Here is a 27,649-nt window from a genome sequence, read left to right on the forward strand (position 1 = left end):
CCTGACCCCAGCCAGGTGGGGGGTCCCTGTACACTGCCCGGTACCTAAGGACAACAAAACCACAACAGCCTGTGTCCGGCTCCACAATTAAAAACAGAACTTTATTCCTCCAAGTGTTCAGGTGTGCACTTGGGGAACAGCCATGCTCCATGCCACACGGTCAGTCGGCAGGTCTGCCTCTGTTCACTGCGGACCCGGTTGGTCAGTGGGCAGCAGATACCTGGCCTCTGGCTGCCTCTCTTGCAGGCTGGGGGTGGGCTGTCTCTTGTCAGCAGGGCCACGGGCTTCTGAGAAAGTGCTTGTCCTGGAACACAGGAACACCCAGGTGGTGGGGTGCCCTTGACCCCAGCCAGACCCCAAGCAGTGCTGGGACAGACAAACAGGAACCAAGCCCACCCCAGCGCCAGCCGCGCCCAGTCTGCTTGGTGAACCTGACCCACATGTGCCAAGGGCCAGGCCAGGGCACCAGGGCTCCAGCAGTGAAAAGCCAGCCTGGTGGGCTGTGGTTGGTGATGGTGGAGATGACGGAGCAATGCACGGGAACAGGGCCCTGCCAGAACACAGCGGCCAGGGAGGAGCCCAGACCCCAACAAAGGCAGGGAAGAGCCTACGGTCAGGGGCGCAGTGGTGCCAAGGCCCGAGGCACGGGTGGCCAGCAGGAAGGATGTGGGTTAAATGCTTCTCCCCTTAGAGGGCCTCCCTGACCCTGGACCTGCTGCAAGCGCCAAAGAGCCGAGCAGAGGCGAGGCCCCCCGCCATCTGGACACCACCTGTCCCCTGGGTTGTAGGGCAGTGGCCTCCCCACTCAGGACCCACCTGCTGCTCACACCAGCCGCCTCCGCTTCCGGGTGTGCCTGGCATGCCGGGTTCTGAGCACATCAAGGTCGTCAAGGTCCTTAGAAGCATCCAGGCAGGAGGAGGCAGAGCATTTACCGGAGTCTGGGGCTCCCTGAAATAAAATCCAGGCAGTGGGGACAAGAGTGACGCCCCCAAGCCACGATGGGCGGGGAAGGGACAGGGAGCGAGGAGGGGCCCTGGGGGTGAGTGTCCCACTTGGGACGGGGCACCGTCTGCTTGGGCGGGAGCTGCTCCAGGCACTCCTGGGGCCACACGTGACTGTGCTCTCCCTCCCTCGGGGGCTCTGAGCCCGTCTAAGCCATCCCTGTGGTCGGCCTCCTGCTCCCACATAGGACAGCCATCACACCCTGGCAGGGCAGGAGGCTATACACGGATGTGGCACAGGGGGCCTCTTCCCCTGGCTGGCCGGGGTCCTCCACCCACTGTTGGATGTTGCTTCCTCCCACACTTCAGCCCAGGGACTTGCGAGGCACAACCCTGGGGAGAGATGGATGGCCCTCTGCCACACTCCCTACGACAGGCCCACAGGTCCAGCTGAGGCTGCCTGCTTCTGGTGGTTTCCCAGGGAGGCCAGCCTCCTGGCTGCTGCCAAGTGGGCACCCTGGCACCAGGGAAGGAGGCCTCTCTGGGGCCCCCAGCTCCACATGCTTTTCCAGGGTTCCAAACACGGTTTCACCTGCAGAGCTTGGAAAACTCTTCCCAAGGATACTCAGAGAGGTGACAGCAAAGAGGGACCTTTGGGACCCCAGAAATCCAGAGACAAACACAGCTGCCACCCTCCATTGTGCCCATGGCCCACCCTGGGAGCACACGTGCGTGTGGCGTGTGCGGCTCAGAGCTGGGTCAGCGTCCATCCCAGAGCTTCTCGCTCAGACAAGGCCACCTGGCTGGGCAGCACCAGGATGGCCGGAGGCTCCTGCACGAGAATGAGGCCTCTCTTCTCCCCTTTTCCACACTGCCCCAAAGGGAGGCCACTTCTGCACAATCTACACGCAACTGGGCAGGCCAGGAGCCAGCTTCCTCCTCCTAAGACACCCAGCAGCCAGCCTTCCTGCCCGCAACTTCCACCAGCCCCCACCCCACTGCTCCAGGCAGGCGAGGGCACCCCAGGGACCGCCGCCTGCCATGGGGAAGTGGGGCTGGGCGCCCACCCTACCTGAATGGGGCATGTGGCTGTCGTGCAGCCCGGCTGCCCGTCCCTGTCTGCGAGTTCCAGCTCACTCAGGAGGTCTTCATCCTCACTCTCGGAGCCCACCCTCGAGGCTGCTGAGAGGGTGGTGCGGACGCCATGGGGGGCCAGGGTGGCCAGGAACGCAGGGAGGGTGAAGGCTGCCAGGAACCGCGCCCGCAACAGGAGGTAGGCCGGGTTGTCCTGGAGCTGCCCCCGCACCAGCCCCAGTGAGGCTTGCAGCGCTCCAGCCGGCCGCTCAGCCTCGCCCCCAGCCACCAGAGAGGTGGCTTTGTGCTCCAGGGCCTTCTTGTGCAGCAGGAGGCCGGACAGAGCTCGCAGGCTGCACAGGGCCGGGGGCTGGTAGGGCAGTCTGCTTCCCAGAAGAGGCACACGCACCCCCCGCTGGCCCCCCAGCCACTGCTGTGTGGCCACCTCGCCCTCCTGGGACAGCAGGCCCAGGTCCAGGGCCCCCTTCTCAGGCCCAGGCTGGGGCAGGGGCGGCTTCTCCAGGTCTAGGGCCCCCTTCTCAGGCCCAGGCTGGGGCAGGGGTGGCTTCTCCAGGTCCAGGGCCCCCTTCTCAGGCCCAGGCTGGGGCAGGGGCAGCTTCTCCAGGCCCAGAGGCCCCCTGGGCTCCTGTGTCCCTGAGGGGGACCCTGGTGTCCCCCCTGGCTCACTTGCTGGGATGACACCACCGAGGGCTGGCAGCCTCCTGGACCAAGGGGGTTCTGCTTCAGGGGGGTCAGCCTGGGAGGACGTCCTGAGCTCAGGTATCTCCCTGGCCACCTGGGCCTCTCCAGGGACAAAGGCCACACTGCCATCCACTTCTGCAGGACTTTGGGAGGGGGCGTGTGTGGGAGGGACTGGGGCGTCTGTCCTGCAGGAAGGCTCCGGTTCCGTGTTCATATTGGCTGGGGGCTGCCAAGTGCTGCTCAACGCCGGGGCCCTGGGGCCCTGGGCCGCCCCAGCCTCAGTCCGGGGAGGCAGCAGAGTAGCCAGCAGCCCTGCGGGGCCAGGGGTCCCTGGTGGCCCGGGAAGGCTCACCAGAGCTGGCACAGGAACAGGGAGAAGCCCCTGGGCTGTGAGCACCCAGGTGACAGACAGGGGGACACTGGCCGCCACACGTGGCCCTCCTACGTGTGTCAGGCTGAGGGGCTGGACGGGCAGTGGGGTGAGGCTGGGGGCTGCGGGGAGAAAGGGTGGCGCCTCAGGCAGGCCTTGCTTCTGGGATGCAGCGGGGGCCTGAGACTGTCCGAGACCACTCTCGGGGCAGCTCACAGAGATCTGGCCCGGGCCCAGGGCAGGGGCTTGGGAAGCAACAGGGGCTGTGCCCTCGGCCTCTGTGAAGGCAGGAGCGAGGGGCAGGGCTTGCATGGTGGAGAGTCTCTTGTCCTTGGCTGAAGTCCCAGCCTCCTGCCAGGAGCCAGAAGTGCCAGGCTTGGCTGCTGCGGGGGCCCCAGGCCCAGAGAGCGGTACATTTGAGACGGTGGGACCCGGGGCTGAGCAGCCGTGTGAGGTGTGTGGTAGAGGGGGCTGGAGGATCACAGGCGAGGAGACCAGCAGCTGGGACGGGAGCACCACCGGGCCCCGGACGGCCTCCCTGGCACGGGCCTCCTGAAGCCGCTTCTCCTGAAGCAGCTCCGATACAGTCTTGGGCTTGGGCCGGGGGCCGGTTGGAGCCAGCGGGGACGCCTGGGGTAGGGTGCGCTCCACCCGGCTGGACGCCAGTCTTCGGCTCCCTTTGTGGCTGGCACTCTTTGAGGCTTCTTGAGCCAGCACATTTGGGAAGAGGTGGCCTGTGGGGAGGAAAGACCCACACTTGATAAGCCCCAGGCATCTGGCCCAGGGACAGCCCTTCGCTGCCATCCCCTCATCAGGAGGGACCGTGTGGGGAGCCTGGGGTCTTGAGCCAAGAGGGGGCCAAGCGGCACGTCCTGGGTCTCCCAAGTCACAGCGGCTACCCCAGACGGCAATGCTCCGGCCAAAGCCAGGGCAGTGGGCACTCTGGGAAACCCAGCCCATTTAATGCTGGCTGAGACCAGCTGGGAGCCCAGCTTGTCGTTGTTGGGCATGGGCGGACCCTCACTCCAGACGACCCCTGCCCTCTGGGCCACCCCTGCCTCCAGGCCCCATGCTGGGGAAGCCTCAGGGCTGCAAGGGGAGCCCAGGGATCTCCAAGCTGGCCCAGCCGGACTCTCATCCCTGTGGTGGGACTCGAGGGAGCTCTGTCACCAGGGGCCACAGGCTGTGCTGCTTGGGGGCTGCGGGTGAAAGCCAGGGCCAGGTTAGGCCTCTTCCCCACCAGGGCAGAGAAGCAGAGAGTTACCTGGGGTGCTCTGGGCACTTGAGGATGCCTGGAAATGAAGGAGAGGAGAGTCAGCAGCTCAGGTGTCCTCTGCGGGCTTGGACCACCTCTCCTAGCATCTGGACTATCCCCTGCCACTCCCTGAAATGGGACGAGGCCCCAAGGGCTGGTGCTGGCCTCCCACATGCCTCTGTAGGAACTCTGGGGCCACAGAAACAGCCAAGCGTGTGGCACAGCAGGCAAAGGCCTGGCCTTGTGCCCCCCCAAGTGCAGCTCCTCCCAAGGGTGCCCTCGAGAGCTCTTCTGGGGGGTTGGGGGCAGGGTAGGGTCCGCAGGGAGAGGCAGGGGAGCTGGAAGCACAGAGGCCCAGGGGTACCCCACTGCTGTTCCTGCTCCTCCAATGAGTGACACTGCTTTGTCACCCCACCCCCAGGTGACGGGGCTCAGGGGTGAGGAGGCCTCGCTGAACTTGTGTGAGTTTGGTTTCTGGAGCAGAAAGGCAAGAACCAGGCATCCCCGGCAGACAGCGCCCATGTCCATGACCGCCCAGCGGGGCTATGGGGGAAAACAGGCACACGGACCCCAGTGTCAGCCCCGGCCTGCACCTGCCTGACTTCCCCGGGGCCTCTCAGGGCTGCGTCCCCTCAGGCGGGAAGCACAGATGCCTCCCTGAGGGGCTGCGGTGGAGCGGGTGGGGCGGGCAGCGAGCCTCCGTGGAAACCCACTCCAATGCCGGGGCGGGCAGTGGCCATCTTCACTTCTCACCCCAAGTGCCTGCTACCTGCAGAAGATGCACTGGTGGGTCCCGAGCGCCAGCCTGGGGCAGCCTGGGTGGCAGGGCCTTCCTCTCTCGGACGACCTCCAAGCAGCCGGCTGTATCGATCTGGAACAGCTGCGGGACACGGGAGGCAACCTAACCATAACTGCTTTCGGGAGCAGCTCCGAAGCTCCAGAGGCCTAGGCAGAACCTGGGGCAGCCCTGAGGCTGGGGCAGCTACCTCGAGACCTCAGCCTTCCTGCCCTTCTGATGCAGGTGCAGGGGAGGCCGTGAGGCTGTGGACATCCAGGATGGCCTCCCATGTGCCCCAGGCCTGCTCTCCTCCCCCGGCATCTTCCACTCATACTGGGGCCCTGGGGACCCGCTTCCCCGGACACTGTTTAGCCCGATGGGGGCAGTGCGTGCTGTAGCTGGCACCCCTTCCACTTTCACTTGCTAATAGTGTAAGGCATGGAAAGTGCATTTTCAAGGCCAGAAAACTTTAGAAAACTAGACTTTAAGAAATGAATCTACTGCAGATTTCAAAACTTCACCAAAAACTTTTTACAAGGCAAAGGAAAACGAAGCTCTGCCCAAGTAGCTTACCTGGGTAAACAGGGTAAACACAGGGGTGCTGGCCAGGCGGGCCTGCTGCAGCTGCTCCCTGAGGCCATCCGCTGCGGGCACAGGGGGACAAGTGGAAAGCAGCCCCAGCTCCCACGGGCACAGGGGGACGGGTGGAAAGCAGCCCCAGCTCCCACGGGCACATGGGGACGGGTGGAAAGCAGCCCCAGCTCCCACGGGCACAGGGGGACGGGTGGAAAGCAGCCCCAGCTCCCACGGGCCTTTCGAGGCGGCTCTGGGAGCCAGGCCAGGGTGGGAGGGCAGGCCTTGGAACCAGCACCCCACAGCCACAGCTGGACAAGGGTGGGTCCTGTGAGCCCTGTCACCACCAAGCTGCCACATGCTTGGCCCAGGAAGAGTGGTGGGGCAGGGAGGGAGGGCTGGCTCTGACTGGGTGTCCTGGAAACCTTCAGGGATGGGAAGCTGACCAGAGGTGGCACCCACCCCAAAAAGACTCCCCTGCTGAGGCCACTTCCCCAAGTGACCACCGTCTGCTAGGCTGAATGTACTCTTCATCCTCACCCCTCGCCCCCAGGATGCTCCCAGAGGAGCCCCAGGCCATACCTTGAGTCTGCACTGTGGCGGGTCTCTGGGAAGCCTGTGTGCAGGGCAGGACAATGTCCCCCACCCAAGGGGTCACAGCCAGCAGCAGCCTGCGGTTCAGGAGCCGCCGGTGCAGAGCGTGTCTCCAGCGCCGCTGCCCACTCTGGGTGGCTCTGTGCCGTAGCCACTGCACATGGGATCGGGCCACGCTGTCACCAGAGCTGACCCCTGGGGATGAGGTGGGCAGTGGTGACTGCCTCAGCTGCTCTTTCTGTAAGGAGAAGGCAGCACCTGGGGCCCATGGCCAGGCTCGGCCCCTGGAGTGGACCCTGCCCGGTGGCCAGTGCTGCCCTCCACCCCCATCAGGGCATGATCGGCGGGGAGAGGAATCACTCAGACCAGGGCGGGGCGCGTGGTGGTGTGCGTGTGGGTGTTTGCAGCAGGCCTTACCTGTGTGCAGCTCCGAGCAGCCGTGTTGGCCCTGAGCACCCTCAGCATGGTCTCCACAGGCACTGTCAGCAGACGCTTCCCACCCTGATGAGAAAACTGCCTGAGGCGGGGCATGCGGGGTGTACGGGACACATGGGGGCCCTCCCCCTCACTGCCTGCACGCGACTGCCTCTTCACCCAGGCTCCAAAGCGTGGCTGTGTACAGCCCTGCTCTGCCTCATGGGAACGTCCACCATGGGAAGTGTGGGTTCCCCAGGCAGGGCCTCCCAGCTAGGCCTGGCTCCTGGGACATTAACAGGGTCCCATGCCCCCCAGCCAGTTCCTCAGGCTGACAGCAGCAGCCCTTCCAGGTGACGCCCCGGCCTAGGGAGATGCTGGCTATGCAGCAGCGAGCCCCATGCACCTGGCTCTGCCAGTAGCTTCAGTGTCCACTGTCCCTGCCAATGACTCCCAGGACAGACCAGCCTGTTCAACTCTGACTGCTTCCACGGACACAGCCAGAGACGGGCCTGACACAGTGAAGACCAGCCAAGACCAGCAGACACACCACAAGCCAGGCTGGTCCCAAGCGGGTGGACAGGCCCTTCCCAGGGAGGGCCTCCAGGTGCACAGGCTCACGAGGAGGGAGGAGGGGCTCCTCCCACTGCTGCCTCTGCCCTCCCCAACCCTGGCTTGGGGGTGAAATGTTTCAGAAATGCCTCCAGGTCCAAGCGCCCATTCAGCCATACCCTGAAACAGTCAACGAGCCAGGAAAAATGGAGGCTTCCCCAACAGTCCCCCCCCACGCACAGCTCTCCAGAGCTCAGCCAGAAGTAGCACGTTCTGACGCGCACGAACCCTGGGGCCCCTGCTGCTGCACTATCCCCGAGCGTCAGCCCTGGCGAGCGAGTGCCGAAAGTACACTTCCCGTGGCACACCCGGGGCCGGGGCCTACCTCGAGGGCCTGCTTCTCTGCGCCCGCCGGGCGAGTGTCTGCTGAGTGGGAGGCCTGGGCAGCTCTCACGACAGGGCCATGGGCCCTGGCAGGGGCCTGCGCCGGACTTGTCTCCTCTCCAGGAGCCACGGCTGTGGTGGAAGCTTCCTTGCTGCCACCCTGGCTGGCACTGGACCCCTTGGGAGGGCTGAGGGAGGCAGCAGGGCCTCCCAGCCAGGCCCCTGCCCCTCCTCTCCATGGCTGGCTGGTGCTCTGCCTGGCAGGAACCCACAGATCCATGTCCGGGACCACGTACTGTGGGGACAGCACTGCTCTGTCACCCTCCCCGGCCTGCGCCTGCTCTGGCTCTGGCTCCTCCTCCTCACTGCTACTGCTGCTGCTGCTGCTGCCCCCTCCGCTGCTGCCACTGCCACTGCTGCTGCTGCTGCTAGAGCTCCACCGGATGCTGTGACGGGCCCTCCGCCGCCGCCTCCGGAGACCCTGCTTCTTCTGAGGGGAGGAAAGAGCTACTTAGGGGCCTTGGCAACCCTGGTTCACCCATGATGGCAGCAAGCAGGCCAGCCCTTTGGGGAGAGGCCCAAGTGGGGGCACCTCTGGGGTCAAGGGCAGCCGCTGCCGAGGCAGGGTCTCCCTCTGCCCTTGGCCACCCAGAAGAAGAAATGCCAAGACCAGAAACCAAACGCCCCCCTCCCTTCCTCCTGCCCCCTCCCTTCCTCTGGGGGGGGTCAACTGGACCCCACAGTTGACCAGACCGTTGTCTGGTTTCAGATAAAGAAGGAGCGAGTGGCTCACCCCCGTCATGATCTTCCACTTGCTCAGACACTGGGAGCCAGACCGATGGGGCAGCTCAGAAGCTATTTTTGCCCAGTGACCTACAAAAGCCAAACCCCATGGAAATGCCTTCATCCAAAGATTCTTCCCCAAGACAGGCTTGCTGCTCCCCAGGAGACTCGCCGTGGCCCCATCAGAGTGGGGCCTCCTGTGCACTCTCACGCTGGGCAAGAACCAGGGGTCAAGCATGTTGGGCGCCTACAATTTGGCAGCATCTGATTCTCATTGGATGCTCAGCCCCTTAGGAAAGTTCTGCCAAACATGTAACTGAGAAGGAAAAATCGTCCTAAGCGCACACTACGGCCCTCACGTATCTGCTCCTCACAGGCTTCCACACCAGCCACCTCCCACGATTCCCGCTCTTCGCACGGTGTGGGGCAGCGGGAGGAGCACGGCTGCTGCTCTCACAGGGCAGAGCCATGGTATTTGGTGTGTCCTTGAACATGGCAATACCACAGCTAGGATTTACTCTAAGGAGACATTGCAAATATAAGCAAAGACTTCGCTATAGAACACTCAGCTCGTCGGGTGTGGTGGCACACACCTGCAGTCCCAGCTACTTGGGAGGCTGAGGCGGGAGAATGGCTTGAGCCCAAAAGTTTGAGGCTGCAGTGGGCTATGGCCGCACCACCGCACCCCAGCCTGGACGACAGAGCTTGCTCTGTCTTTATCTTGATCTGTTTTCTAAGAAACAAAAAACAAAAAAAAGAAACTAGAAGAACAAACTATCAACAACTTACCAACACCATATTTTTCTATTAATTCAATTAACTGTTCCTCTTCTTTTAAATTCCACCGTCCCTTTTTCAAGCTGAAATGTAATCTCCTGAGATACCTGAACGTGACATGCAAAGCAAAGAACATTTTAGATGCTGAGATGCCGCCCGCCACTGCCCCAAGCTTCTTTAATGGTTTCTCGGATATGACACTAAAGGCGCAAGCAACAAAAGAAAACTACAGATAAAGTAGACTTCATCAAAAGCTAAAGCTTCCGTGTCCCAAAGGACACCATCAAAAAAGTAGAAAGACAGCATACAGGCTGGGAGAGAACGTTTGCAAGTCATGTGTCCGATAAAGGACTTGTATCTAAAACATACGAACAACTCTTACAAGTCAGTCCTAACCAGACAAGTAATGTCAAAAATGGGCAAAGGACTTAAGCAGACACTTCTCTAAAAATCTATTTCTATGAACAGTCACCAACCACATGAAAAGAGGCTCTACATCGGCCACAGGGAAGCACACGCCAAAACCACACCCAGACGCCACTTCACACCCGCCAGGACGGCTAGAATCACAGACAGATCACAAGTGCTGGTGAGAGTGTGGAAAACCGGGGCCCTCATACATTGCTAGTGGGAATACGAAATGGTCGACCCCTTTGGAAAACAGTCTGGCCATTCCTCAAAAGGTTAAACACAGCGTTACCCTGCCTGCCCCAGCAATTTCTCTCGCAGGATATAGCTGAGAAAAATAAACAGATATCTATGTAAAAACGTGCAAGCAAATGTTCAGAATGTTTTCAGGGTTCATCCATGTCGTACCAGAACTTACAGAAATGCGGTATTTATATAAGAATCCCACTCCCCCGCCTTTTTTTTTTTCAGATGGAGGCTCACTCTGTCACCCAGGCTGGAGTGCAGTGGCCCTATCCGGGCTCGCTGCAACCACCACCTCCCAGGTTCAAGTGATTCTCCTGCCTCAGCCTCCCAAGTAGCTGGGATTACAGGTGCCCACCACCATGAGTGGCTAGTTTTTGTATTTTTAGTAGAGACAAGGTTTTACCATATTGGCCAGGCTGGTCTTGAACTCCTGACCTCATGATCTGTCTGCCTTGGCCTCCCAAAGTGCTGGGATTACAGGTGTGAGCCACCGAGCCCTGTCAACCCCTTTTTAAGGCTGAATAATATTCCCTTGTATGAAAATTTTATTTTCCACTCATCTGCTGATAAACGCCTGGGCTGCTTCTGGCCTTTCACTCTTGTGAATGATGCTGCTGTGGACATTGCTGTATCTGAGCTCCTACTTTCGATTCTTTTGGGTTTTATGCTTATCAATCTTGGGGGTATAATTCCATGTTTAACTCGCTGAGGAACTGCCATGCTTTCCACAGAGGCTGGACCATTTTACAATGCGCAAAGGTTTCAATTTCTCGACATCCTTGCCAACACGCTGACTTTTTTTTTTAAATTAACAGCCATCCCAACGTGCGTGTGGTTTTGACTTGCACTTCCCCGATGACTCATGGCGCCGGGTGTCTCTTCACGTGCTCACTGGCCATCTGTGCATCTTCTTTGGAGAGACGGCCACTCAGGTTCTTTGCCCGCGTTTAGATTGGGTTGTTTTTGTTGTTGAATGGGTTTTGGGGTGATGAAATGTTTTACAATTGATTGTGCTGATGGCTGCACAGCTCGATGATACTAAATACTAAAACCACTGACCTCTACACTCCATTTTTTTTTTTTTTTTTTGAGATGGAGTTTCCCTCGTCGCCCAGGCTGGAGTGCAATGGCATGATCTCGGCTCACTGCAACCTCTGCCTCCCAGGTTCAAGTCATTCTCCTGCCTCAGCCTCCCGAGTAGCTGGGACTACAGGCGCCGCCACCACGCCCGGCTAATTTTGTATTTTTAGTAGAGACGGGGTTTCTCCATGTTGGTCAGGCTGGTCTCAAACTCTCAACCTCAGACGATCCGCCGGCCTCGGCCTCCCAAAGTGTTGGGATTACAGGCGTGAGCAACTGAAACCGGCCTTCTACACTTCATTTTAATTAATTAATTTGTATTTTTTTGAGACAGTCTTGCTCTGTCACCTAGGCTGGAGTGCTGTGGCGTGATCTCAGCTTACTGCAACATCCACCTCCCAGGCTCAAGTGATTCTCCTGCCTCAGCCTCCCAAGTAGCTGGGATTACAGGCGCCATCCCCACCATGCCCGGGTAATTTTTGTATTTTTAGTAGAGACGGGGTTTCGCCACGTTGACCTGGCCTTAAATAATCCGCCTGCCTTGGCCTCCCAAAGTACTAGGATTACAGGCGTGAGCCACTGCACCCAGCTTCTGAACTATATACTTTAAATGAACGCATTGCATGGTGTGTGAATTATCTCAATGAAGCTGTTTTTGAAAGGACAATAAGCAGGAAAAGGAGGGAGCTGCAGCTGTCTGCCCAGAGGTCCTGCCCATCAGCAGTCTGAGAGAACTGAGACAATAAGGGTCAGGAAAAGCCACCCAGTGAGCTGTCTCAAGTGGAGCCTGTGCCTTGCTCCGGGCAAAGAGCAATAAAATCAGGCTTGGAAAAAATAGCTTATCCAGGCCAACCCTGGCAACCAAGCGCCCACAAGCCACGCCCTGCTCCTGTGATAGCAAATCACTCCTGGCTGCTGTCGCCCAGCCTGCCCATGGCCCACACGAGTGCACCTGGTCAGCGACCCACACGAGCCCCTCCCTCACCCAGCGCTGCGCGACTCACCGATCTCGGCACTGGGCATCGCTCCTACCTGGCACCTCTTCCCGGATTTTAAACCAATCCTGCTCCCCGTATTTGGCAACAGCTTGAAGCAACTTCTGCAGGAAGGGACAGGCAGACAAGTGAAGCCTCTGCAGGCACAGCCACAGCCTCCCCACCCTGAACCCAGTCAGAGAAGGGACCACTGGGGCACAGCAGCCGCTGAACACAGCCGCGTTACCTTCCCAGAGCCCAGTTCTCCGAGGGTCTCGCACACTTACAGCATCTTCCTCCGGGGCCCAGTACCCCTTCTTCAGGCCAGGATCCAAGCTCTTGGTCCATCGGTAGATCAGCTGCATGGAGTCTCTCCCTTCCATATAGTAGACAACTAGGGACAGAGGAACAGGGAGATCCTGTGGGGCCGAGACACACACCCTCCATACAGTAGACAGCTAGGGACACAGGGGTCCTGTGGGGCTGAGACACCCACCCTCTGTTTGGTAGACAGCTAGGGACAACGGGGTCCCATGGGGCTGAGACACCCACCCTCCAGATGGGTCACATAGAAAAGAGTCACTTTGTCCAGGTGCAGTGACGTCATGCCTGTCATCCCAGCACTTTGGGAGGCAGAGGCTGGCGGATCACCTGAGGTCAGGAGTTCGAGAACAGCCTGACCAACATGGTGAAACCCCGTCTCTACTAAAAATACAAAATTAGCCGGGCGTGGTGGTGCATGCCTGTAATCCCAGCTACTTGGGAGGCTGAGGCACGAGAATCGCTTGAACCCGGGAGGCGGAGGTTGCAGTGAGCCAAGATCATGGCATTGCACTCCATCCTGGGCAACAAGAGTGAAACTCCATCTCAAAAACAAACAAACAAAAAAGTCACTTGAGTCACCAAGAAGCGAACTGTGGAATAGCCAGGACTGTCTTAAGCCCTTGCCTGTCTTGTTGCCTCTCTGTGAATTTTCCCTGCAAGTCTCCAGTGTCCTGATACGGGGCCCTGTGACAGCCTGAGAGCCGTTGGGGTGGAGGGGCCTCACTTCTGCGGTAGGGGATGTGGCTGCCGACGCGCATCTCCTGCACCAGCTGCGTGAGCATGCGGTCCTCCTCCTCTGTCCACTCCTTGCGTTTCAGGGCTTTGTTGCGCTGCTGGAATTTCTGCAGGCACTGGAAGGCGCTGCGGCTGGTCTTCCCAGGCCCAAACAAAAGCAAATGAGTGTTACTGAGTGGCGGGATGTCCAGATCTGGCTCTGAGAGTGCCCCAGGGCACAGGTGGGCCCATGAGCCACTGGGGTGACCCTTCTGCAGACCCCAGCTCTCCTCCCGGACTCTTGTGGGCCGATGGAGAGCACCCCATGGTAGGAAGACACTACACTCACTAAATAGGACCAGGAAGGACCAGGTGAGAGAGGAATCAAACCTTCACTTAAGAAAATATTAAGAAAAATTCACAATAGGTAAACTGATATGACTCCAAAACCACATTGCAACTCACTCAACAGAAACTCCCAGCTTGGCAAGGGCTGGGAGACGCACTGCTCTGCATGTGGCATGCTCTTTAAATGCAGCTGCTAGCACCTTCTCTCCCTTCTCGAGCTCTAGAGTATCTCGCAGCTAAGGGGTGTGGGGTAGGGGAGGTACGCGACAGCCCTTGGTTTGGTGTCCATGTCTCAGGAGATGCCCTCAGAAGAGAGTGCCCCAAAATGACTCTCCCAGCTTCCCTGTGTGGCTCGGCTCAGCAAACCCACCCTCGGTCCACACAGTGGACCATCTGCCCAAATCTTTTCCTCACTCATCTCCTCAAGGGGTTTTCCAAGAGCTGATGAGTGCTACCTGAACCCTGTTCTCTGAAAGTGAGCTGCAGGGTGGCAGAGGGCACGCGGGGCTGGACGTGCTATGAGGTTTGCTTTTTCTGAAAGTGAGCTGCTGGGTGGCAGAGGGCGCGCAGGGCTGGATGTGGTGCCACTGAGCTGTGAGTTTTGCTTCCAAGGCTTTCTTCCCCACCAAGTCCTTCCCAGCTCGCTACAGAACAGGTCAATCTGAGACTCCTTCACCACAAACAAAACCACCATCCCAGGGCGTGCAAGCTGCAGGGCAATCCTAGTCAACGTGTGAGAGCCTCGCCCCCACGCCCCCAAGGGAGTGCTTCTGGGAACATAACACACTCGAGGTCTCACCCGTCCTCCTACACTCAAGCTGGCGCTTCCCAACCAGTGGAAAGAGAGACCCTTCTCACACCTATCCCAAGCCTGCCGAAGGAGCTGGGAAGGCAAAGGACTAGGGGGTGGGGCGGGATTCAGAGCCGGGCCCTGCTCGGGTAGCTGAGAGCAGCAGCTCTCAAAGGGGGCTGGAGGGTGGCTGGAGTGAGGCTGGAGGGAGGCTGCTGAGGCCTTAGCCTGGCTTTTCTTTACCGTGACTAAAAACACTTCCCTGGAAGGAGAAACAATCTGGTGGGGGAAAGTGCTGGCGTCACGCTTTCTGATATTAACAGAGAAGCATGTCTGACTACGTGTTCCAAGGAGATAAAGCCATTAATGGATGGAAGACAGTTGAATTCCCAAAAATCACAAGGAGAAAAACCGGACTTACAGTTTCATCAAACCAGCAAGACAGAGTGGAAAGAAAAGAGGCCACAAAGTAAAACGGACTCAACACACCCAGGAGGGCACCAGGAACACCTACCCTCCCGCAAAGCCAGAGGCTGGTCAGGCGGGTGGGAAAGCAAAACCCAGGTGCATGCTGCTTTCATGAAAACACTTGGAAATGATGATTTGTTAAAAGGCTGGAAATACAGGGATGGGCCGGGCGCGGTGGCTCACGTCTGTAATCCCAGCACCTTGGGAGGCCGAGGCTGACGGATCACGATGTCAGGAGATTGAGACCATCCTGGCTAACACGGTGAAACCCCGTCTCTACTAAAAATACAAAAAATTAGCCAGGCGTGGTGGTGGGGGCCTTGTAGTCCCAGCTACTCGGGAGGCTGAGGCAGGAGAATGGCGTGAACCCGGGAGGCGGAGCTTGCAGTGAGCTGAGATCGCACCACTGCACTTCAGCCTGGGTGAAAGAGTGAGACTCTGTCTCAAAAAAAAAAAAAAAAAGAAAAGAAAATACAGGAATGGGAAAAAAATGTAAAAAAAAAAAAAAAAAAAAAGCAGGAGTGGCAACATTTCTACCAGGAAGATGGAATTTAAGCTTAAAAAGAATAAGGGAGGCCAGGCGCGGTGGCTCACACCTGTAATCCCAGCACTTTGGGAGGCCAAGGCAGGTGGATCACGAGGTCAGGAGATCGAGACCATCCTGGCTAACATGGTGAAACCCCGCCTCTACTAAAAAAATACAAAAAATTAGCCGGGCGTGGTGGCGGGTGCCTGTAGTCCCAGCTACTTGGGAGGCTGAGGCAGGAGAATGGCGTGAACCCGGGAGGTGGAGCTTGCAGTGAGCGGAGATTGTGCCACTGCACTCCAGCCTGGGCGACAGAGTGAGACTCTGTCTCAGAAAAAAAATAAAAAATAAAAAATAAATAAAAAGAATAAGGGAGATAGAAACATAATGACTTTTTAAAAAAGCATAGTTTGCAAAGTAAATATAGTCATCACGGCCAGGTGCGGTGGCTCACGCCTGTAATCCAGCACTTTGGGAGGCTGAGGCAGGCAGATCACTAGAGGTCAGGAGTTTGAGACCCCTAGCCAACATGGTGAAAATCCACTTCTACTAAAAATACAGAAATTAGCTGAGCGTGGTGGTGGGCACCTGTAATCCCAGCTACTCAGGAGGCTGAGGCAGGAGAACTGCTTGAACCCGGGAGGAAGAGGTTGCAGGCAGCCGAGATCACGCCACTGCACTACAGCCTGGGCGATAGAGCTGGACTCTGTCTCAAAAAAACAAAAACAAAAACAAAAAAACAAAAAACAGTCATCATAAAGTTATGTGGGCTGAGCACAGTGGCTCACGCCTGTGATCCTAACACTTTGGGAGGATGAGGCAGGAGGAGTGTTTGAGGCCAGGAGTTCAAGACCAGGTCTCCATTAATTACATAAAAAGTTATGTGTGTGGGGAGTAAGGGGTGGGGATGGAGGAGAGCATCATGAAAAAGAGCTAATGTGGCCAGGCGTGGTGGCTCATGCCTGTAATCCCACATTTTGGGAGGCCGAGGTGGGTGGATCACGAGGTCAGGAGTTCGAGACCAGCCTGGCCAATACAGTGAAACCCCATCTCTACTAAAAATACAAAAATCAGTCAGGCGTGGTGGTGCGTGCCAGTAGTCCCAGCTACTCGGGAGGCTGAGGCAGGAGAATTGCTTGAACCTGGGAGGTGGAGGTTGCAATGAGCTGAGATCAAGCCACTGACTCCAGCCTGGGCAATAGAGAGAGACTCCATCTCAAAAAAAAAAAAAAAAAAAGAAAAAGAAAAAGAGCTAATGAGCTAATAATGCATGCTGGGCTGAATCCCTGGGTGATGGGCTGATCTATGATCTATGCAGCAAACCACCATGGCACACGTTCACCTATGGAACGAACCTGCACATCCTGCACACACAGCCCTGGACTTAAAAAATATAAAAAACAAAAAAGAAAAAAAGAAAGCAGACCCCGATTAAAAAAAGTTACGTGTACCAAACTATGTAGCAGTAAAATATATATAAAAGAAAAACTGATCTCTATTTATTTATTATTATTATTTTTTTGAGACAGAGTCTTGCTCTGTTGCCCAGGCTGGAGTGCAGTGGCGCGATCTCTGCTCACTGCAAGCTCCGCCTCCCGGGTTCACGCCATTCTCCTGCCTCAGCCTCCCGAGTACCTGGGACTACAGGCACCCGCCACCACGCCTGGCTAATTTTGTATTTTTAGTAGAGACGGGGTTTCTCCATGTTGGCCAGGCTGGTCTTGAACTCCTGACCTCAAGTGATCTGCCAGCTTCGGCCTCCCAAAGTGCTGGGATTACAGGGGTGAGCCACCACGCCCGGCAGAATTAAACATCTTTAAAGGCAAACTCAATTTAATAGCTGATATAGATTAGGCCCTACTTACAGAGAGCATACCTTTTTCTTAAAAACAGTTTTGGCAAGTTTAGCTTGGTCTGCTATAATCAGGTGCTCTGCCATAAGAAAGTAAAATATATTTGAAAAATGGAGATTTTAAACATCACGCCCCTAGTTCACGTTGCAATCAAATTCAGATAAAGAACCACCACAAGAACTCCCAGAAATCCAACTATTTAAAAATGGAAACATACACTCCTAGATACACCTAGGTCCAAAGAGGCAATAAAAATGGAAACTAGAGCTACTCTGGAAATCCATGAGAACAGTTCACACCAAGCTGCTCTCAGTGTGGCCTAACAAGCCTCGTTATCAAGACGAGACCCGAGTCAGTAAAGAACTGAGTCCTCACTCAGGAAACCAGAAAAGCGGCAAGAACTCACACGAGGAAAAAGCGTTCTTTAGAAACATCAACAGAATAAACTCCCGAGGCTGGTGGAGACAGAGGAAGACTAGAAATAAGAAAGGAGACAAACTCCGGTAAACGGGGCACGCACCGCTGCATGGGGAGACCTGGAGGACTGGGAAGGCCCAGGGGAGCTGCGGCAATGGCCTAGTGGCAGAGAGGGCCGGGCAGGCTTCTTCCCCATGGCCACAGCCTGGAGGTGGCAACACATAGAAACCTGGCGGTGAGTGAGCACTGGGGACCCCGCACCCGCCCAGCAGCCTCCCGCTATAGGGCCCACACGCCCTCAGGTCTCCTGGCCCCTGGGGTCCAGGCCAGGCCCTTACCCCCAGCTCCTCTGCAATCTTCTGCCACTCCAGGTGGCCGTGTGCAGCCGCGATTGCCTGCAGCCGCTCCTCCTCCTCCCTGCTCCACTCCTGCTTGTTGATGCTGGGGTGCTCCGAGTTCTGCCAGAACTTCTGGATCTCCTCTGCACCGCGGCTGCCTTCAAACTGCACCGACAGAGACACTCAGCCTTGCAGACCACTGACCCCAGGGGCACCCTAGACACAGCTCCAGGCTGAGCTCTTGCTCTCTGCCAGCTGGAGGCTTCCATGGCTGCAAGTAAGCGGAATCTTCGTCCAACTCACTAGGCCTTGCATAGCCAAACACGTAGACTTGGCTCCAGATGCAAGGCCGGGAGCCTTCCAGACCATCTCAGAAAAGGGGCTGTGCAGCAGCGGGAAGGCCCTCACGAGGCCACTCGCCATTCCCGACCGCGGGACATGCGCTTGACCCGGGTGGGTGGGGGGCACAGCAGAACCTGTTGCCAGGGAGGGCGTGGCCTTACCACCCAATTCCAACTGCACCCGGGCTACAGGGAGCTGCGCTCCGAGCTGCTTGGGGCTCAGACCTGCCCCTGACTTACGTTAATATTGGAAATCTTCTCCCAGTCGTGGCTGTCCAGCCGGTTTCCCAGCAAGGCCTCTTCTGGAAGCTGGCTGGAGAAAGGGATGAGGGTATTGGCGCCACACCTGGCTTGTGGGCTCCCCTGGGCCCTCCCGGGAGGCCCCCCTCACTTGATGTCCTGGATCTCCTTCTCAGCTTCCCTGGCCTGCTTCTCCAGGGCCTGCCTCTCCAGCTCACTGGAGACTTTGCTCTGCTTCTGGTGCAAGTATTCGAGCCTGCAAAGCAGAGCGGAGGCAGAAGGGCTGAGGCACGAGGGCTGTGGGGCAGGATGGGTTCTCTGCGCATGACAGGGCGAGGTGTGTGAGCTCAGCAGAGATTCCGAGCCTCCCTCACCCTCCCTGCCTCGGCCTCCTCACCCACGAGGGAAGCTGTAGCACCCACCTCCAGGCTGCCACCGTGGTGGGAAGGGCTGCAGTGTCTGCTGACACAGAGGCTACCACCTGCTGGCCCCCGTGTCTCAGAGCCTTGCCACAGCCCTCCGGAGCCTCAGTGCCCCAGCTCCCAGCCTGTGCCTGGCACAGACACAGCCATAGGCGGATGTCCTGACTGGTGCCCAGTGAGGAGGCCAAAGGCTGTGAGGTCACAGTAAAGAACCACTCCCCAGAGCAGGCCAGGGAGGAAAACCCAGCTCACCCCGAGCCTGAGGAGAGACCCACCACCATCACTGTAAACCCTCACCATGCACATCAGGCCACGGGGGGCAGGCAGGACCCGGGACCCCTGGCATGGCCAAAGCCCTCTCAGTGCCCAGAGATGCCCTGGCAGCTTGCATTCTAAAGGCACCCCCTCTGCCTTGAGAGCTCATGGTGGCTACACAGAAGACAGGTGGGGACCTGCTATGCTATTGAGGGAGTGGCCAACCAGGTGCTGCTGGGTCTCTGGGCTCTGGGAGCAGCTCTGTCTTTGACCAAAGTCATCAGGACAGCAGCGCCTTCTATCAAGTGCGGACAGTAAGGCCGTGCTGTGCCTTGCTTTGGTCATGTGATATCACCCCATCAGCAAACAGCAGGTTTCAAGAATGGGGAAAGGGAAGCCCAGAGAAGAGAAGCTGCCTGAGCCACACCCCTCATCATGGCCGTGTGGACAGACCCCACGCCCCGAGCCACACCCCTCATCGCGGCCGTGTGGACCGACCCTGCGCCCTGAGCCACACCCCTCATCGCGGCCGTGTGGACTGATCCTGCGCTTAGCCGCCCGGCCATGGGGAAGCCCCCTGCAGGGGGAAGGGACATAAAGTCCAGGCATGAGCATCTCTCCGTGGCTTGGCAGGACCCGCTGCAGGGAACGGGCATGCAGCCAAGCTGAACCTCTGCCAAGCCCAAACCAACCAGCCTTGGCTTTTCCTGTTGGCCAGGAAAGGCTGTTGTGTTTGTTTTTGAGACAGGGTCTCGCTCTGTCACCCAGGCTGGAACGCAGTGGTACAATCACGGCTCACTGCAGCTTTGACCTCCTGGGCTCAATCCATCCTCCCACGTCAGCCTCCCAAGTAGCTTGGGACCACAGGTGTACACCACCACACCCGGCTAATTTTTTTACTTTTTGAAGAGATGGGGTCTCACCATGTTGCCCAGGCTGGGCTTGAACTGGGTTCAAGAGATTCTCCTGCCTTGGCCTCCCAAAGCACTGGGATTCCAGGCATGAGCCCTATGCCCAGCCTGAAGGCCGTTTTTCACCTTTGTTTTTAGACTTACTTCAGTAACTTGGGCTGAAGCAATCGCTGCAGGCGGTCGCTCACCACTGACTTTCGGAGCAAGGCCTTTTCCCAGTTTTTCCCTGAGAAGCCACAGCATCATCACTGAGGGTCTGGATCCTCTCCAAGGCCCAGCCCCCACAGTCAGTGTGCACTTCCCGAGGCAGTGGTGGGGGGCCCTACAGCAAGTAAGCAGCACGCCACACCCACAGACGCGGCCCCTCCACCCAGCCTACAGAGCTCCACCCGAGGCCTGGCGCCAGCTCACACGTAGGGCCACAGGGCTCTGCGGCCCAAGACAAGGGCGGGGAGACTGAGCGAGAGGGTGGGGAGCGGCCTGGCCAGCCCCTCATGACTGGTGTTCTGGAAAGGACCTGCTCAGTGTGGAAAGGCAGGAGTCAAGGGGCCAGTCCCCGTGGTCAAGGCCTGAAGGAGCCATGAGGTCACGACAGAGAGAGGTGTGAGAACTTGGGGAGAAACTGGGGAAAGCAGGGCCATGGGGAGGTGTCCCGAGCTCAGGGGTGCCACAGGGCCGGCCAGGGCTCTTACATTTGGTCACAAGGAGCTCCTCGAAAGCCTTGATCCCCTGGGCAGCCTTCTCTCGTGTGTCCTCGTTGGCAGGTGGCCCCTGTCAGGGTGCACAGCATCACCACAGGCACAGACCACATGTGCTCCCTGCAGGCTCAGCACATCCCTCCAGAGCCCACAAAAGGACTCGGGCTCCCCCTGCCTCCTGTCCTCCCGTATTGTGAGGCTGGGGGGTGTAACCCTGCCGGCCACTCCATGAGGCCTAATGAGGTCAGGCCTCGCACAGGCAACACTGGCACCTCCACGAGGGCTCGCTCATCGCTTCACAGGGCAGTCCTGGCAGCCCAGCGCAGAGCAGAGGGCAGCCTGCCCACCACGGAGGAGGCAGTTTGAAGGAGGCTGGCCAATGTTATCTTGAACTCACAGGAATTCAGGACTCCCTGCAGCAAGACTTGGGGACAAGAGCCCTTCCCACGGGGCAGAGCCGTGCCGACAAGAGTAGGGCCACTCACCACGCCCGTGACCCTGTCCTTGAAATATGGCTTCATGAAGTGCCCCATGTATGTGCTTGGGGGCAGGCTCTTGCCATCTTTCACCTTGGCGCCTTTGGATCCAGCCAGATCCCTCATGAGTTCCTCCTGTGACAGACACAAGGCAGGGACCCCTCTGTGGACCAGCAGCAATGACTCTCCCTGTGGAGGAGACCCGGGGCAGACGAGAGGCAGGGAGCTGGGGAGCCCTGGACCTGGGAGGCCCAGCTGTGGGGGGCTCTGGGGGTGGGGAGGTGTGGGCACCGGGGGGCCGAGGCCCGTCCCACCTGCTGCTCCCGGTTCTGGGCCAGCAGCAGGTTGGCCTCGGCCAGCTTCTCCTGGATGACCTCCTGGTAGACCATGTTCAGCTGCAGGCAGGTCTCTGGGTCTTCAGGGAGGGTTTTATCCTTGGGGTCGTCCTCGTCATTGCTGACTTCGCCCCACCTTTCTTCTTCCTGGTTACGAGCCAGAAATGGCACGTGAGGAGATGAGACATGGATGCTCCCCTGTCCTTGGAGGCCAGTCGCCCATCGCTGGGCCTCTGGGACACCAAGGCAGCTCTGGCATAGCAACACCCAATGTGGAAACAGGAAGTGACCCTGGTGGGCAGTGGGAGGGCGTCTGAGTTTGGGAGTGGAGCCTGTCACTCTCAAGGCAGCCTGTGTGCGCTTTTCCTAATCCATGGCAGGCAGAGCCTCCAAACTGGAACGCGCCAGGGCTGGGGCTGCTGCCCAGGACTGGGGCTGCTGCCCAGGACCACAGGCGTCCTGTGAACCCTGAACTCCACCCTCAGCCCCTGCCGTGTGTATCACCAGCAAAGCACGGGGAGCAAGCCTGAGTGGGAGGAAAGTCTCTGCAGAGCCAGGAACTGGACGCGGTGAAAATGCCCACTGGGAGGTGAGGTGCCCACAGGCTACGGCAGGGTGCTCACCCACAGAAGGTGAACCACACAGCCACGCAAACATGACGCAACTCAGTACCCACTGACTTCGTGGAAAAACGAAGCAGCAAATCGCCAACGTTTTCCAAGGTAAACAAAAGGCAGCTAATAAAATAATCACTAGCCTCATAGAGCAGTTGCCAGGTGCTGTTTGGGTGCTCATGTATTTTTTTTTTTTTTGAGACAGGGTCTCACTCCATCACCCAGGCTGGAGTGCAGTGGTGCAATCACAGCTCACTGGAGCCTCGGCCTCCTGGGCTCAAGTGATCCTCCTGCCTCAGCCACCCAAGTAGCTGGGTCCACAGCCACGTGCCACTCCACCAGCTAATTTTTGTATAGCTGCTCGTGTTAACTGACTTGTGCTGTAAATGTCCTCGCTGCCCCACAGGAATCTGAGGCACAGAGAGGCGAGCTGTGAGGGGCGGGACCCGGGTGCACAACTCACAGCTTTCCGCGAGTGACAGATGCCACACAGGAGACAGAGGCATACAGCTATGAGCTCAGAAAAAACCCAAGGGGTGCGATCACCAAGCTGTTAACAGTGGTTATTTCTGGGGACAATTTCAATGACAAATGCTTTTTAATTTTTTTATAACAAACGCGCATCATTTTTATAATGCAGAAAAACCAATATGGGTTCAAACCACGCCCCCTCCCAGGCTACTTTGGAAGGTGGTGGCAGGCCTGACTCAGTGGCAGAGCCAGATCAGGCCAGCAGTTACCGAGATCCGGGGATCGGCAGGATCCAAGTCCTCAGAAGCTGGTGAATCTGTCAGAAACACAAGCAACACAGTGTTGGTGACCAGCATCTGGGTCAGGGTAGGGGCACAGCTCACCACTGCTTCTTGGGCAGAGGGGAGAGGGCCTGGGCTGTGAGGTAGTGAGAGCGCCGCAGGCTGAGGCTGGCAGTGAGCGGACCTCCCCTCCCTGACAGCGGGGTGGGCACTGGACCAAGGCCGGGTTAGCCAGATAGAGAAAACTCTGACCACACACTGGGGACCTCCAGGCACACGGGACAAAGCTACACAGGGTTCACTGGACGGCACAAGCTATCTTGCACTGGAGAGACGGGGCAAGTTTAGCAGAAAATGGACCTCTCCTTCAGGAGCTCAGCTGCTCAGATGGGAGGCACGGACGTAGAGGCCCTGACCACAGGAGAAAGATAGGTTGCCTCAGAGGCAGGCCCTGGGTCTGGGAGAGGTGGGAAGCAAATCTGGGGGGGTCTCCTGTGAGGGCAGCAGCTGGTGGGGTTGGGATAGGCTCAGAAGCCAAAGGGAGCATGGAGGAGAGCACGTGGGGAGGGGAGCATGTTGGGAGGGGAGGCTGTGTGGTGGGGAGCCTATGGGGTGGGGAGCACATGGAGAGGGGAGCACGTGGGGTGGGGAGCACGTGGGGAGGGGAGCACGTGGGGTGGGGAGCACGTGGGGTGGGGAGCACGTGGGGAGGGGAGCACGTGGGGAGGGGAGCACCTGGGGTGGGGAGCACGTGGGGTGCGGAGCACGTGGGGAGGGGAGCACGTGAGGAGGGGAGCACCTGGGGTGGGGAGCACGTGGGGTGCGGAGCACGTGGGGAGGGGAGCACGTGAGGAGGGGAGCACCTGGGGTGGGGAGCACGTGGGGGCGGAGCACGTGGGGAGGGGAGCACGTGAGGAGGGGAGCACCTGGGGTGGGGAGCACCTGGGGTGGGGAGCACCTGGGGTGGGGAGCACGTGGGGAGGGGAGCACGTGGGGAGGGGAGCACCTCGGGTGGGGAGCACCTGGGGAGGGGAGCACGTGGGGAGGGGAGCACGTGGGGAGGGGAGCACCTGGGGTGAGGAGGGGAGCACGTGGGGAGGGGAGCACGTGCGGAGGGGAGCACGTGCGGAGGGGAGCACGTGGGGAGGGGAGTACCTGGGGTGGGGAGCACGGGGGGAGGGGAGCACCTGGGGAGGAGAGCACCTGGGGAGGGGAGCACCTGGGGTGGGGAGCACGTGGGGAGGGGAGCACCTGGGGAGGGGAGCACCTGGGGTGGGGAGGGGAGCACCTGGGGCGAGGAGGGGAGCACGTGGGGAGGGGAGCACCTGCAGTGGGGAGCACGTGGGGAGGGGAGCATGTGGGGAGGGAAGCACGTGAGGAGGGGAGCACCTGGGGTGGGGAGCACCCGGGGAGGGGAGCACGTAGGGAGGGGAGCACGTGGGGAGGGGAGCACCTGGGGTGGGGACCACGTGGGGAGGGGAGCACGTGGGGTGGGGAGCACGTGGGGAGGGGAGCACCTGGGGTGGGGAGCACGTAGGGAGGGGAGCACGTGGGGAGGGGAGCACCTGGGGAGGGGAGCACCTGGGGTGGGGACCACGTGGGGTGGGGAGCACGTGGGGAGGGGAGCACGTGGGGATGGGAGCACGTGGGGAGGGGAGCACCTGGGGTGGGGAGCACGTGGGGAGGGGAGCACCAGGGGTGGGGAGCACGTGGGGAGGGGAGCACATGGGGAGGGGAGCACCTGGGGTGGGGAGCACGTGGGGAGGGGAGCACGTGGGGAGGGGAGCACCTGGGGTGGGGAGCACGTAGGGAGGGGAGCACCTGGGGTGGGGAGCACGTGGGGAGGGGAGCACCTGGGGTGGGGAGCACCTGGGGTGGGGAGCACCTGGGGAGGGCCCCATGTGAGGAGAAGAGATCCTAGGGGTGTGAGCTGTGGTGACCATCCAGGCATGGACTGTCCAGACTGCCATCTGGTGAGGTCGAGGCCTGCCCCCTCCTCCCAGGATGGTCCACTCCAGAAGCCCTGCACAGGCCCAAGGAGGCCAGGGCCAGACCCTGGGATGCCTAGAGCCCACGGTACACACACAGCCAGCTGATTCAGGGGCTAGCAAAGGAGGAATTGTCAGAAGCTCTCTGGCTGGAGTACAGGCAGACACCAGTGTTGGCAAAAAATTGGGTCTGGTCCAAGCAGCACCAGCCATCGTTTATTATTATTATTATTATTATTATTTTTAGAGACAGGGTCTTGCTGCGTTGCCCAGGCTGGACATGAACTCCTGGGATCGAACAATGCTCTCGCCTCAGCCTCCGGAGTCCCTGGGGTTACGGGCCCAAGAAACCACACCCGGCTACCATCACACCCTAATGTGCCTGAGAGGAACCCAGGAGGCAGACCAGCTGTTCTTACCAGGAGGCCAGGTGCAAGGGGCTCACCTGCTTCAGAATCTGACTCGAGACTTGATTCTGAGATCTCCACGTGGGAGCCCGAGGAGCTGGGATCCAAAATCCTTTCCAGCTCCTTGATCTCCTGTGTTATCTTCTCTCTTTCAGCATCTACATCCATGACTTCCGCCTGCCTCCAAAACACACCCCAAGATGTTAGAAACCAAGACTGTGCCGGGATCCCATTCTCCTTCAGACACACCCGCCCACGAGGGATGGCAGGAGCCTGCTCAGCAGTGGGCACTGGGCTCCCCAGAGAAAGATTAAGAGGCCAGGCACAGAATCGGGGAACCCTGGGGCGGGGACCTCAGACCCCACGAACTCCTGCTATGTGTTCTGCCAGGAGCCTAAGCCCCAAGAACATCTCCTGCCTGCTCTGAGGCTGCAACCAGCACAGGCAGGGAATGGATGAACAAGGACAGGCCCCACTGTCCCGTCTCTGCTCCCACACCAAGCCACCCAGTGTAGAAGGTGTGGGGTGCAGCGGCAAAGTCACTACAGGGCAAGGACACGGCCTGTGACCCACTTTGGCCATCCTGCTCTCCCGTGACACAGAGCCGGACCACAGAGGACATTTGAGAAACGTTCACAGAGACACACACTGAGACTGCCCAGGTGACAGGCACTAACAGCATGGTTGGGAAGGAAGCTCCCAAAGGCAAGGCTGGCTGTTCTCTGTGCATCCAGAACAGCACCTGGAACGTGGCAATGCCTGACACTAACAAATGCTTGTCAAGCTTTTTTCTTAGGAACTGTGGTCCAGGAAGTCTGAAGGGAGAAGGACGCTAGAGAGAGAGAGTGGGAGAATGAAACATTAGCAGAGAAAATCTAAAGGAATCACTAGCACAGACGCGGGAGCCCAAAACACCCAACAACAAAGAGAAACGCCCTCCCCCGTCCTTGGCGTGGCTCTCCCTGCTGGAGGTTGACTGGGGCCCTGCCCAACTGGAACAAAACCAAAGCATCCACCGGCGAGCACCGTTAGCCGCATCAGCAGCCCAGGTCCCCTCACTCCTTCACAAAGCCCCTTGTTTATGCCCGAAATGCTTGTGAACCTGTAAACTCAGTTAACAGCCGGCCAGAGGCAGAGCTGGCAGCGACCGCAGGCTGATTCAGCGCCTCCGGGCCGGCGGAGACGCTTTCCCCTGGTAGCCTCACGCAAGAGGCTGCTGCCTCCCCCTCCCCGTGTCGCTCAGGTGAGCAATGATCAGCAGGAAGGAGGTCAAAGTCACATGTGCTGAGCCACTGACATCAGGGGCTGTCCCTCTCCCCGTACCCCTCTCCCAAGGACTGGTCATGAGGGCTGCCCACCAAGACGGAGCGCAGCAGGCGGTCCCTCCAGCCCCAGCTGCGGGGACGCCACCCAGACTCGGCTGGGCCCAGGGAACCCCAGGAAGCGCCAGGACGATGGCCGTTTAGGCACCGGCTTGGGAGAAGACCCGGCCCAGGCCCAGTTCCGCCTCCTGCTCGCTGCGGGACCTGGGGAAACCCCCTCCGAGGCTCGGCCACAGCGGAATCGCCGGCGCAGTACCCGAGACGCACGCGGGCGCCCTGCAGCCGGGGCCGCCCCGCCGGAGCCTCCTCGGAGTCCGCGGGGGCTGCAGCCCGCTCCCAGCCTAGAGGCTCCCAGGGCCGGAATCCCCGTGCGCCCAGGCCACGGGGCCTGGCCGGGCCACGCCGGGCCTCAGTTTCCCCGACTTTGGGCGCTGCCCCGCCCCCATCCCGGGCCTCGGCTATCCGCTCCTCGGGACAGCGCCCCCTCCACGGGGAGAGCCCGGGAGCTGCCGGCGCCACCCGCGCCTCATCCGCTTGGCGCAGACCTTACCTGTCCGCGCGAACCCCGCCGTCGCCCGGGCGACTGCAGACTCGACGCTTCCGGCGGCTGCAGAACAAGAGCGCCGCGCGCCGGAAGTCCCGCCTCCTGAGGGGCGGGGCACGCCGGGACGGCCGCTGCGGCCTGCCGGGACTAGAGGGGAGAACGGCTCGATGCTGCCCTCGCGCGGCCGCCCTGGGGGCCGCCTCCGCGCGCTCTGGAGGGGCGCGGGTGGACGCCGGACCTCAAGGCGGGGGACAGGCAGGGACAGGCACCCGGCCACCTGGTCACGATCCGGAAGACCGGCCCTCACTGGCTGTGACCTTCAGCCATCGCTGGACCTCTCTGTGCTTGTTTCACCCTCTGTTAACGGACATCTTGAGGTTTGGTTAAGCAACGGATGAGAAAGTCTACGTGAAAGGCTTTTCCCCAGCCTGCCCTGCAGGCTTAGGACCGCTGAGGCCAGGCCGATCTCCAGGCACGTGCAGGAGACTGAGGCCAGAGGGCGGGGGCCCGCACCACGCAAAACTCGCTTCCCCGGTCACCTGTGCACACCCTCTGGGCCCTCTGGGGTCTCCTGGCCTGGAGAGCTGCCCCGGGGCCCTCTCCTAAGTGGGCATTCATTCCTTCAGGAACGTGCCAGGGCTAACTCGGCCGGGAGCTGGG

At 59.4% G+C, this 27,649-nt stretch overlaps 1 protein-coding gene across 5 annotated transcripts; it reads right to left on the reverse strand.

Annotated features, from left to right (window-relative positions):
* Positions 1-74: 74 nt before the first annotated feature.
* On the reverse strand, positions 75-27,061 carry SNAPC4 (small nuclear RNA activating complex polypeptide 4). 5 transcript variants are annotated; one of them, XM_063650057.1, is made up of 25 exons: positions 26,996-27,054; positions 25,801-25,955; positions 25,162-25,300; positions 22,717-22,763; positions 21,342-21,509; positions 21,037-21,162; positions 20,546-20,624; positions 19,998-20,079; positions 18,417-18,521; positions 18,266-18,338; positions 17,685-17,849; positions 12,955-13,102; positions 12,194-12,300; positions 11,937-12,031; positions 9,211-9,305; positions 8,432-8,511; positions 7,640-8,128; positions 6,706-6,789; positions 6,277-6,526; positions 5,695-5,765; positions 5,113-5,223; positions 4,353-4,380; positions 2,015-3,822; positions 817-949; positions 75-304 (listed from the first exon to the last, which is right to left on the reverse strand). In XM_063650057.1, the coding sequence occupies exons 3-24, from the start codon at positions 25,289-25,291 to the stop codon at positions 824-826; spliced, it is 4,467 nt and encodes a 1,488-aa protein (XP_063506127.1). In that variant the 5' UTR covers positions 25,292-25,300; positions 25,801-25,955; positions 26,996-27,054; the 3' UTR covers positions 75-304; positions 817-823. The 5 variants fall into 5 exon arrangements, with proteins under 5 accessions (XP_063506127.1, XP_063506126.1, XP_054357466.1 ...); XM_063650056.1 differs by lacking the exon at positions 26,996-27,054 and adding an exon at positions 26,482-26,973; XM_054501491.2 differs by lacking the exon at positions 25,801-25,955 and having other exon boundaries at positions 26,996-27,061.
* Positions 27,062-27,649: the final 588 nt, after the last annotated feature.

Source organism: Pongo pygmaeus, chromosome 13, assembly GCF_028885625.2.
Source record: "Pongo pygmaeus isolate AG05252 chromosome 13, NHGRI_mPonPyg2-v2.0_pri, whole genome shotgun sequence".
Lineage (NCBI taxonomy): Eukaryota > Metazoa > Chordata > Mammalia > Primates > Hominidae > Pongo > Pongo pygmaeus.

What these genes read in the sequence shown, in the direction of transcription:
- SNAPC4 (XM_054501491.2), bottom strand. Translation starts at nt 25,291, where the DNA reads ATGGATGTAGATGCTGAAAGAGAGAAGATAACACAGGAGATCAAGGAG. An exon ending in CCACATCCCCTACCGCAGAA is followed by an intron (nt 12,301 to 12,954) that starts GTGAGGCCCCTC and finishes CTCTGTCCCTAG; the next exon opens with TTGTCTACTATATGGAAGGG. An exon ending in CTGCTCGGAGCTGCACACAG is followed by an intron (nt 6,527 to 6,705) that starts GTAAGGCCTGCT and finishes TTCTCCTTACAG; the next exon opens with AAAGAGCAGCTGAGGCAGTC.